The sequence below is a fragment of the Anopheles merus genome, unplaced genomic scaffold (genome assembly GCF_017562075.2).
Source record: "Anopheles merus strain MAF unplaced genomic scaffold, AmerM5.1 LNR4000034, whole genome shotgun sequence".
NCBI classification, from domain to species: domain Eukaryota; kingdom Metazoa; phylum Arthropoda; class Insecta; order Diptera; family Culicidae; genus Anopheles; species Anopheles merus.
The window spans coordinates 80,572-92,697 of NW_024427614.1; the positions used below are offsets into that span (position 1 = coordinate 80,572).

The window sequence follows — 12,126 nt, forward strand, 5'->3', positions numbered from 1 at the left end:
AATTTCAAAACTATCAAGCTACGGAGTTAATAGCGCGCTCGTTCATTTGCTCTCGTATTATTTAAGTGATAAGCATATTACTGTGATTATTTCCTCCTCTCTATCTGCACCATTCACCAACCCGTCTGTTCCACAATGCAGCATTCTCGGCCCTTTTCTTTTTAACATTTTCATAAATGATGTTATTCACGTTATGCCGGATTGCGAACAATTGTTTTATGCAGGTGATATGAAAATGTTCCTACCGGTATCCGATCAAACCAATTCTTTAACTCTTCAAATCTGTTTAATTCGATTTAACGCGTTGTGTATTTCCAATTATATGCGTCTCAACATATCAAAATGCTCTGTTTTATCCTACACTAGGAAAAGAATTCACATTATTTGCGAATATAAAATTGATGATAAATCATAGCCGCGTAAAACTGTGATTCATGATTTAAGCGCTCATTTAGATAGCAGACTAACGTTATAGAGCCACTATGAAGCAATACTTTCAAAAGCTTTCCGTTTGTTAGGATTCATTTTGCGTGTTAAGAAAGACTTCAAAGATCCATTCAGTAAAAAAGCTGTGTATTGTGCAATTGTCCGTCCTACTCTAGAATTTGCTAGTTTTATCTGGACACCGACACAGCTACATTTAAAATATAGGCTAGAATCGGTTCAACGCAAGCTTACTCGTTCATTGTTTTATCGTCTCCCGACGTCTCGTAATTCTGTTTGTCCCTCTTACCGTACAAGGTGCCTGTTATTTGGAATAGAACCTTTGCAACATAGAAGAAAAAAGTGCTTATTTATGTACAAACTTGTTAGCGGATCTTTCGAAGGCCCGTCATTATTAATAAATAGAACTTTCAGGTCCCAATAAGCATGTTAAGAACCAGAAATTTATTCAACATATAATTAAGATCGACTAATGTGGGATATAACGATCTTTTATAAAAATTAACTGACTTTTTTAAATAGCTAAGTGAGACGCATCCACAGTTAATGTTATGTTGTTTATTAATGTTGTTAATTGACAGTCAAACTAATTATGCCTTTCGATGCGTTTTTGTTATCACTGTTCTATAGCATTAATTATAGAAACGAGAATATTATGCATGCTGATGTGAGCTTGAAAACTTTCGGAATAGATAAAAATAATTATAACAAAAAGCTTCTTTTCAACAAATTCGTTTTTTCGTTTCTATATATTCTATTTCTTTTCTTTATTTTTGATCACAACAACACCGTTTCCGCGCACACACAAAACATTGCCTCAACTCAAAACCTTAAAACAGTTTCCATCATCAGACTTTGAAAACACTTAAAATATGTATTGTGTGTTAATTTGAAGATTTTTGAATTGAAATTGCATAAGTAAAACAATATTAATTGCCGAAAATGCCTAAAGTGGCTGCAATCTAACGCAATTGTGGTGTGAAGTTTATAAATGTAAATAAAAAATCTAAATTATATTTTAGTTTACAGTTTAGTTTACGAAGCATTATGCAGGATTGCGCCCTAGAAAAGATAAATCTCACCGCTTGAGTTTTCTATAAGAGCAAAAATTTGCAAATTTTCCATATTCTCCAGAGAGCGTTAACAAGTGTCAAGCAAGAGCTTCCCGCCAAATACTTTATGCAAGATTTGCTAGCAGGATGGTATAAAGATGTAGAAATTAACTCAACCTCCAACATCTAGGATGTTAACTGAATGCCATATATTTTCTTGGGATACTGACTTAATTTTTTATAATAACGTAGCGATGCTCCGCGAGCGATATTTCCGTTTTAATTTTAACAATTGGTGATTGTTCTCCAGCTTTCGTTATCATACAAATGTTTCCCAGTTATTATCCAGGACAAACACCCTGCGATCTCATGAACATCCGCCCTCTACGTTACGCTAGCGTTACACGTAACGCCTGTTTAGCGCAAACTCAAGCAGCATTTTTTTAACGCCTGGTTTTACCATCGGGGATAAGCAAACTGATAGATTATTAATCATGTCTTAATATTGATTATTTGTATGCAATAATGAGAAAAGACCTATTTTGAACAAATATAAAAAGATTTTTTAAAGATATGACTCATTGATAATTTATGATAATGAAAAGTTATAACACTATTATTATCTTAATATTTTTTGCATCAATGCGAGTTAAAACAACTTCAAGAAATATTTTTATAACAATCAATAAACTTAGAAATGTTATCACAAAAAACCAATTTTTTATTTGCCAATCTTTTGGTAAAACTAGAATTTTGAAAATTATGAAAGGATCTATTAAAACGATAAGCGCCATTTCAAAAGAGCCCTCGCATCCAAAGCAACCATCATTCAAAATCGCCATTAACGTTATCTTAATAGGCTTTAAATTTATTTCTTATATTGAATTTCTTTGGATATACTTTAAATAATTTATATTTTTTGCTTTGGCAACGTAACTCGAATTAAAAGCTTTAAAGGTTTTAAGACCTTTAAACTGTAAGACTTTTTTGCTTAAATTATAGTGCATTAATGAAAAACCTGATCTTTTTTAACTTGTAATTAAATAATTTAATCTCACTGATATCGATTTATCCTCAAACAAATAATTTATACTTTCATCGAAATGTAAAATATTTTAAAATTTATAAGGTGTACACTGGCCGGTAGCCAAGCTGACACAACCTCTATTAAATGATGCTTGGGAATTTTGAAAGGCAAGTAACGTTTCTCCTTTGTAACGTAAAGGGCTGAGCCTTACTTTTACCAATTATTAAGATGGCGTTACGACTGGTTGTAGGGATTTTGATCCCCACTAGATGGCGTTATTGAATGTGGAGTTGCACATGCGTTAGGGGAATTTCAATTTAATGTATTTTATTGGCATTCCTACATTGCTAATGAAAATATTGTTTAAAAATATACTATAAATTCCAGAAATATGCACATGGTTATTTAAATGAAGGGTGAAGGGAAACATTATTGAGGATGTTTATCTATATGAATGTTCCTAATCTTTGGTCCAACTTTTTTAAAGCCATTTCCAACGTTTCCCGATATATTGAAAGCCAAACTGTTCTGAGAACCTAGCCTTACCTGAACACACAACATTTTTCGACAACCAACACTTTTAACATTTTCCCGTAGTTAACGATAAATCAGGTAAACGTGTCCTTTACCGTTTCCAGAAAAAAGGTCAACACACAGGTATCACTGCTTGCATTTGTTATGGTAAAACCAACCCTCTTGACAAAGCTACCTGGAAAATGTAACACATCGCTTCTGATATGCTGCATTTTGTAGAAATCGAAGTGAGGGGTAACAGAATTGAAAACAGTTAATGATACTTTATGTGCCAAAGGAAGGCACATTTTTTCATTTACATTTTTTACACACTTTCAAGCACGGTTCTATATTAGATAATGTTCTTACTTCTGGTTGTCCCATATCAGCATGAATCGAATAAAATGTCTTTGGCAAAGTTATTTGTCGCCCTGAAAAGGACGGTTTTGGGTTTGAGATGAAGGAGGCTTTGTCACACAGTTTAAGCCTTCTTTTCGGTCTTCTTGGGCAGCAGCACGGCCTGAATGTTGGGCAGCACACCACCCTGAGCGATGGTTACTCCGGACAGCAGCTTGTTCAACTCCTCGTCGTTGCGGATGGCCAGCTGCAGATGACGCGGGATGATGCGCGTCTTCTTGTTGTCACGGGCAGCGTTTCCGGCCAACTCAAGCACTTCAGCGGCCAAGTACTCCATGACGGCTGCCAGATACACGGGCGCTCCGGCACCGACGCGCTCGGCATAGTTACCCTTGCGCAGGAGACGATGAATACGGCCAACGGGGAACTGAAGACCGGCACGGTTGGAGCGGGACTTTGCCTTTCCCTTTACCTTTCCTCCCTTTCCACGGCCAGACATGGTTCGATTTTATTGGGGAACGTTTGTAAGGGATCACGAACAACACGATGTTCTCTTTGAGAAGGGTCTTTTTATAATTGTTGTTGTTAGTATGGTTTAGAGAGGCTTTGGCTCCTGCGGAGTTCTTTCGCCTCTTTGTGGGGAAAAGTTAGACTATTAGATTGTTATAGTTGATGGAATAAATGTGATAGTTTTAGAAATTTTAGTAGATTTTCTTGTTTCTGAGGGTGAAGTGAAAGTATTGAGTCTATGTTGGAGTCAAGATGGCAAGTCTTACGAAGTTGTGTGTATCCGTGGCATTCTGTTAAGAGGTGGAATATTGTTATAGTGGTCCCGCAGAATTGGCAGAGAGGAGGACTGGATCGTTCGATGAGATGGCTGTGGGTCAGTCTAGTGTGGCCTATTCTTAATCGAGTAAGGATCTTTTGGTCTCGATGTTTTATTACTGATGGCCATGGTGTAGTTGTTGATTTCACTAGCCGAAGGAAGTTGTTCTTGGTTTTAAACCATTCCTTTTCCCACGCCTCTCTTATTTTTCCATTTATATAGATAATTGCGTCTCTTTTAGGCAGCGAGGTGTTGTAGGTTGATGTTTTTCTTCGGCCTTTGTTGGCGAGGCGGTCGGCGATCTCGTTGCCTTTGATACCAGCGTGACCAGGTATCCAACAGATGGTGAGTTGTTGATCCTGGTTTATGTGTGGGCTAGTGACCTGGTAGAGCTTTTGGATGTTTGGGTCCTTACATGTTCCATGCTCTAGTGCCGAGAGGACACTTGCGCTGTCGGTAAAGATGACGTTTTCCAGGTCAGAGCGCAGAGTATCTTCAACTGCCTGGATTATTGCCAACGTTTCTGCCGTAAAGATGGAAGTGTGATCCGGCAGTTTGGACGCTATTTTATCAATGGGTGAGTAAATCCCGAATCCTGCTGCTGCTCCATCGACGGATCCATCGGTGTAAATGTGGTTGTGCTTCATGTATTTGTTGTTTGTGTGTTCTATGAAATGTTTTTGTGCTATTGTACTATTGCAACCTGCTTTAAGGATGTTTTTAAAATGCCAGTCTATGTTAGGGGGTTCATGGTACCACGGCCTAGTGCCAAGATGTAACAGTGTTGTGATATCCGGGATATTGCAGTTTGTTATAGCGAAAAGTTTGGAGTTGGCTCTATTGAGGAATGATGGTGCTTGGATATTCTTTTCTTTAATTCTTGTTGCTGTTGCGGCTAATTTAGTTGTTATTATATGGCTAAGTGGAAGAAGTCCGCTCTCACTTAGCATAGAGACGATGGGGCTGGTTCGGAAGGCGCCTATGGCATATCGTAGAACGGCATGGTAGATGGGGCTTATTGCTTTTTCAAACTGTTCCTTTTTAATCGATACTATTTCTATACCGTACAGTAGTTTTGGAAGCAACCAGTGATTAATAATGAAGATAAGTGTATCTTTTGAAGCTTTGTGGGTTCCTGTGCTGAGCATTTGGAAAAGGTTGATTTTCTTGGTAGCTGTAGTTTTTAGCTGTTTAATGTGGGCTTGGAATGTGAGTTTTTGGTCTATTGTGATCCCGAGTATCTTTACTTTTTTGCAGTCTGGAATTTGTCTTTGATTAAGGCAAAGCGGTAAGGTTGGATGTGGTTTGTTGCAGATGTGCATTATATTGCTTTTTTCAGCAGCGATGTCATAACCAATACGTTTTGACCATTCCCATAAGATGTGCAGTCCCTGTTGCAGATTGTATCGCGCAACTCCATTATCTGCATTGCTCGAGATCAGAACGATATCATCAGCGTAAACCAATGGAGTGGTGGATGGTGGTAGTGAGCGGAGAAGACTTTCGATGCTGATCAGAAATAATGTTGGAGAAAGGATGGCTCCCTGAGGAACTCCGTTTTCGAGCGTTTTAGTGCTAGATTTGTTCGTTCCAATCAGAACCTCGAAGGTACGGTCTGAGAGGAAATCATCGAGGAATGTGATCATGTTACCTCCGAAATTCCATCTGGCTAGCTGGCGCATGATTGCGTATTTCCATGTCCGATCGAAAGCTTTAGCCAAGTCGATGATAGCACAGTCGGCATGATGTTTATCGGATTTTACTTTGGCCAGTAGTTCTTCGAGTTGCACAAAGTAAGTTTCCGTGCCTAATCCGCATCTAAACGCATGTTGACTTATGCTGAGGAGTTTCCTGCCTTCCAGTTCTTGGGTAAGACGTCGGTTTACCATTCTTTCCAACACTTTTCCGATGCAGTTTAGTAAACTTATTGGTCGGTAGCTATTTGGGCTGTGTTTTGATTTGTCGGGCTTTAATATGGGAATTGTTAAACTTTTCTTCCAGTGAGGAGGAATTTTGCCACTCTGCCAGATGAAGTTGTATAGCTTTAAGAGTAGGTATTTTCCTTCAGAAGGAAGGTTTTTTAGCAGTGGATAGCCAATGTCGTCTGGTCCGGCTGAGTTGCCTTTGCACTTTGCAAGAGCACAATTCAGTTCGGCTATGGAAAAGGATCTGTTGTAATGAATGTTGGGTCTGCTATTGAAATTTAGTGGGATGGACTCGGTTGTTGCTTTGATAGTCTTAAATTCTGGGGAATAACTATTTGTGGCGGATATGGTGGCAAAATGAGTGGCAAGTACCTCTGGTGTTGACTCAACTGGGACTATTGTGTCGTCATCGGTTTTGATGATGATATGAGCGATGTCTTGCTTGCGTTCTGTAAGGCATTTTACATTTCTCCACATGTCTTTTCCAGACATTTCGGGACTTATGCTATCTTTGAATCTATTCCATGATTCTTGTTTTGCCTTTTTGATTTCCTCTCTTGCAATGCGATGGGCAATTTGAAATTCCTCGGAGAGGGTAGGGATATGGGTGTGGTCTTGGTTTTTCTTGGCATTCTGCAGTTTTCGGAGCGCTTTACGTCTCTTTTTTATGGCTTTAGCGACAGTGTCGTTCCACCAGTGAACACTTCGCTTGCCAGGTTTGCCCTTTGATTTTGGTATTGATTTCGCTGCTGCATCGTTTATGATTTTAATGATGTTTCCTTCTGTGGGCTGGGGGTCTGAATGTAGGTGTATCAGTACATTAATTTGGTATGATGTCCAATCGGCATTTTCATATTTCCATTTTGGTCGTTGTTTGTTTTCCGGAAGCGATGGTTTACTTTTCACGATGATCGGATAGTGATCACTGCCATGTGTGTCCGCCAATACGTATAGTTTAAGTTCGTTAAGAAGGGAGAAGGATGAGATGACATAGTCAAGGAAGGATTCTGTACCTGATGAGATACATAGTCGGGTTGGGTTAGGGTTAGAAATGAAAGAGAGATTATGGTTAGTAAAAATGTTATTGAGTCTATTGAATTTTCTGTTAGTTTTAGAGATTCTAAGGTTTTTATCTTCTGCATTAAGATCTCCTGCTATTAGCAAGGGATGGGAAAAAAGGTTAAGAAAAGAGTTAAGTTCGGATTGGTTGAAGGTAGCTCTAGGGGGCATGTAGAGTGAGACAATGGTCATGTCTATGGGAGACTTTATGTTGACTGCTATTGCGGAAAGATTGGTGTTAGTTTTTATTAATTTGAAGGGAATAGATTTATGTACACCTATTGCAACACTGTGATGTGGGTTAGTTGGAGAAAGCTTGTAGGACCAATTGTAGTGGTTAAGTGGAGAATGGTTGGTATTAGGCGGATCGCGAACTTCTTGAAGTGTTATGACGGCAGGTTTGTATTCGTTTATTAGTAGTTGAAGTTCGTAGAGGTTAGTGTTCATTCCTCTTATGTTCCAGTTTAGTAGGAATGGTTTGTTTGTGTCATTAGTATTATTGGTTGAGGAGAGCATTATTATGGTTTAGGTCAGTAAACAATTAGGGTAAGAGGAAAGGAGAATAAATTCAGTGGCGATGTTTTTTCTTCGATGGTTTGGCAGTTGGTGATCGTTGTTCCGAGGGAAGAGTGGGAGAAGCGATGGGCGAGATGACTGCGATTTCGTTGGATGCCATGTTTTTCACTGCATTTCTTAATTCTTCTTCTTCTGATGAAACGTTTTCCAGTTGTGGTTTCGTTTGCGGGATTGTGCTGAAATGATGGATGCGGCCGAATTTTCTGATTCTGTGTCGGATGTAGACATCGTTTCCTGGTCATTCGTTTCGTTGTCGGTTTCGGGGTTATCCGTTGCTTCAATATTGTTGTTGCTGTTGCAGACATTGTTGGATTGGGTCTTGCTTTGATTTTCTTCGATTTGTGTTGTGGCTTCGTTAGTTGTGTTATTCTTATTATTCTGTAAATTTACATTTGGTTCTTTCAGTTTCTTCAGAAGAGCTTCGATGAGCTTGCTCTGGGTATCCATTTTTTTCATCTGTTCTAGGATCGTTTTCTTCAGTTCGTTCTGTTCTTCTTCGAGCCGCTTGATTTTGATGTCTTTTTCATCCACCGTTGTAGTTTGTTGCGCAAATGTGATTCGCTGCTGTACAGCACTTGTTTGCTGATGTTGTTGGAGTGCCATTTGCCGAGCTTCCTTGTAGGTGCAGTTGTGGTCGACTTTTATTTTTATGACTTGTTCTTCAAATTGGAACGCAGGGCATTCGCGAGAGAACGCGCTGTGTTCGCCTTTGCAGTTCACGCAAGCGGGATGGGTCGAACATTCTCCGTGTGCTGCGGTTCCGCAGTTTCCACAGACCTGTCCCTTTGAGCAGCGTACTTTTGTGTGCCCAAAGCTGGCGCATTTGTAGCACAGCATTGGTTTTGGGTAGTATGGTTTCGTTCGCACCTGCAACAGCCCTACGCGAAGGGATTCCGGTATTTTTCCAGCTTCCACGCGTATCAGGAAAGAGTTCGTTGGTTGTATTTCGTCATTCACCTTTCGGGTGAATCGTCGGACTTGCTTGACGTTTTGACTTTCCATGTTCAGCAGAATTTCTTCGTCCTTCAGTCCTTTCAGCTCCGGGGCGAATATTACGCACAGGACTGTGTTCAACGTAGCGTGAGGGGTGATGGATACTTTCGTACCGTCGATGAGTTGCGTGATGCTTTGCATTTTTGTGTACTGCGCAAGGTTTCGGGTTTTGATGAGATATTTCTGCCCAAATTCCATCGAGTGGCTGCTTTCGGTAAGCTCTCCAACCACGTTGGTAATGCTCTTTGAAATGATCCATGGGTTTTGCGGGAGCTTAAAGCCTTTCAACGGCTCGAGAACGAGGAACTTCATGTCCCCAAACTCGTTATTACGGTCCATCCATGGTGGTAATGATCGAGCTCTCTGGGGAGGCTCGGGCGGAAGTGCATCCCGTACAGGATGCGAGGGTCCCGGCATTTTGCCGGGTTGGTTAGTATTATTTAGTTCAATGCAATGTATATAATGTATATGAGGTATATATATATAAAAAAAATAAAGTAAAAAAGTGTTCCTGAAAAGCGAAAGTTCAATTAAATTTAAGACTAATATTTACAATTTCGGAATAATAAAAACAATAGAATTTTAATGCAAGACAAATAAGATAATTTCACTCGTTACTCTCCCGAGTAGCGGGGTAAAATGGCACGAAAAACACCGGCTTCACTGCTTACGCAGCGAACGACGTTCTTGGCGCCAAAGCGCTGTGCTTGTCGCACGTTCCAAACTGTGTCGTGTGTGCGTGTGTATGTGTCACTCTCACTGAACAAATATCAACGCGCGCAGCTGGCACTGTGGTTTTTTCTCTCCCGAGATCACACACAAAAAGTAACGGTATTTTCACTTCTTGCCAACGTTCTCTCCCGAGACCGTTGGCGTAGACACTGGAGTTGAACAAAAACACGTCCGTCCGGGTTAACCGCTCGCACAAGAATGATTTTGAGAAGGGTCTTTTTATGGTCTTTTTATAATGTTGTTGTTGTTGTTAGTATGGTTTAGAGAGGCTTTGGCTCCTGCGGAGTTCTTTCGCCTCTTTGTGGGGAAAAGTTAGACTATTAGATTGTTATAGTTGATGGAATAAATGTGATAGTTTTAGAAATTTTAGTAGATTTTCTTGTTTCTGAGGGTGAAGTGAAAGTATTGAGTCTATGTTGGAGTCAAGATGGCAAGTCTTACGAAGTTGTGTGTATCCGTGGCATTCTGTTAAGAGGTGGAATATTGTTATAGTGGTCCCGCAGAATTGGCAGAGAGGAGGACTGGATCGTTCGATGAGATGGCTGTGGGTCAGTCTAGTGTGGCCTATTCTTAATCGAGTAAGGATCTTTTGGTCTCGATGTTTTATTACTGATGGCCATGGTGTAGTTGTTGATTTCACTAGCCGAAGGAAGTTGTTCTTGGTTTTAAACCATTCCTTTTCCCACGCCTCTCTTATTTTTCCATTTATATAGATAATTGCGTCTCTTTTAGGCAGCGAGGTGTTGTAGGTTGATGTTTTTCTTCGGCCTTTGTTGGCGAGGCGGTCGGCGATCTCGTTGCCTTTGATACCAGCGTGACCAGGTATCCAACAGATGGTGAGTTGTTGATCCTGATTTATGTGTGGGCTAGTGACCTGGTAGAGCTTTTGGATGTTTGGGTCCTTACATGTTCCATGCTCTAGTGCCGAGAGGACACTTGCGCTGTCGGTAAAGATGACGTTTTCCAGGTCAGAGCGCAGAGTATCTTCAACTGCCTGGATTATTGCCAACGTTTCTGCCGTAAAGATGGAAGTGTGATCCGGCAGTTTGGACGCTATTTTATCAATGGGTGAGTAAATCCCGAATCCTGCTGCTGCTCCATCGACGGATCCATCGGTGTAAATGTGGTTGTGCTTCATGTATTTGTTGTTTGTGTGTTCTATGAAATGTTTTTGTGCTATTGTACTATTGCAACCTGCTTTAAGGTTGTTTTTAAAATGCCAGTCTATGTTAGGGGGTTCATGGTACCACGGCCTAGTGCCAATATGTAACAGTGTTGTGATATCCGGGATATTGCAGTTTGTTATAGCGAAAAGTTTGGAGTTGGCTCTATTGAGGAATGATGGTGCTTGGATATTCTTTTCTTTAATTCTTGTTGCTGTTGCGGCTAATTTAGTTGTTATTATATGGCTAAGTGGAAGAAGTCCGCTCTCACTTAGCATAGAGACGATGGGGCTGGTTCGGAAGGCGCCTATGGCATATCGTAGAACGGCATGGTAGATGGGGCTTATTGCTTTTTCAAACTGTTCCTTTTTAATCGATACTATTTCTATACCGTACAGTAGTTTTGGAAGCAACCAGTGATTAATAATGAAGATAAGTGTATCTTTTGAAGCTTTGTGGGTTCCTGTGCTGAGCATTTGGAAAAGGTTGATTTTCTTGGTAGCTGTAGTTTTTAGCTGTTTAATGTGGGCTTGGAATGTGAGTTTTTGGTCTATTGTGATCCCGAGTATCTTTACTTTTTTGCAGTCTGGAATTTGTCTTTGATTAAGGCAAAGCGGTAAGGTTGGATGTGGTTTGTTGCAGATGTGTATTATATTGCTTTTTTCAGCAGCGATGTCATAACCAATACGTTTTGACCATTCCCATAAGATGTGCAGTCCCTGTTGCAGATTGTATCGCGCAACTCCATTATCTGCATTGCTCGAGATCAGAACGATATCATCAGCGTAAACCAATGGAGTGGTGGATGGTGGTAGTGAGCGGAGAAGACTTTCGATGCTGATCAGAAATAATGTTGGAGAAAGGATGGCTCCCTGAGGAACTCCGTTTTCGAGCGTTTTAGTGCTAGATTTGTTCGTTCCAATCAGAACCTCGAAGGTACGGTCTGAGAGGAAATCATCGAGGAATGTGATCATGTTACCTCCGAAATTCCATCTGGCTAGCTGGCGCATGATTGCGTATTTCCATGTCCGATCGAAAGCTTTAGCCAAGTCGATGATAGCACAGTCGGCATGATGTTTATCGGATTTTACTTTGGCCAGTAGTTCTTCGAGTTGCACAAAGTAAGTTTCCGTGCCTAATCCGCATCTAAACGCATGTTGACTTATGCTGAGGAGTTTCCTGCCTTCCAGTTCTTGGGTAAGACGTCGGTTTACCATTCTTTCCAACACTTTTCCGATGCAGTTTAGTAAACTTATTGGTCGGTAGCTATTTGGGCTGTGTTTTGATTTGTCGGGCTTTAATATGGGAATTGTTAAACTTTTCTTCCAGTGAGGAGGAATTTTGCCACTCTGCCAGATGAAGTTGTATAGCTTTAAGAGTAGGTATTTTCCTTCAGAAGGAAGGTTTTTTAGCAGTGGATAGCCAATGTCGTCTGGTCCGGCTGAGTTGCCTTTGCACT

The 12,126-nt window shown here is 40.4% G+C and overlaps 2 protein-coding genes across 2 annotated transcripts; both read right to left on the reverse strand.

The window, feature by feature from the left end:
• Positions 1–3,368: 3,368 nt before the first annotated feature.
• Positions 3,369–3,929, reverse strand: LOC121601174 (histone H2A). Its single transcript, XM_041929972.1, has one exon. The coding sequence runs from the start codon at positions 3,890–3,892 to the stop codon at positions 3,518–3,520; it is 375 nt and encodes a 124-aa protein (XP_041785906.1). The 5' UTR covers positions 3,893–3,929; the 3' UTR covers positions 3,369–3,517.
• A 3,967-nt stretch (positions 3,930–7,896) lies between these two features.
• Positions 7,897–9,189, reverse strand: LOC121601177. Its single transcript, XM_041929976.1, has one exon. The coding sequence runs from the start codon at positions 9,187–9,189 to the stop codon at positions 7,897–7,899; it is 1,293 nt and encodes a 430-aa protein (XP_041785910.1).
• Positions 9,190–12,126: the final 2,937 nt, after the last annotated feature.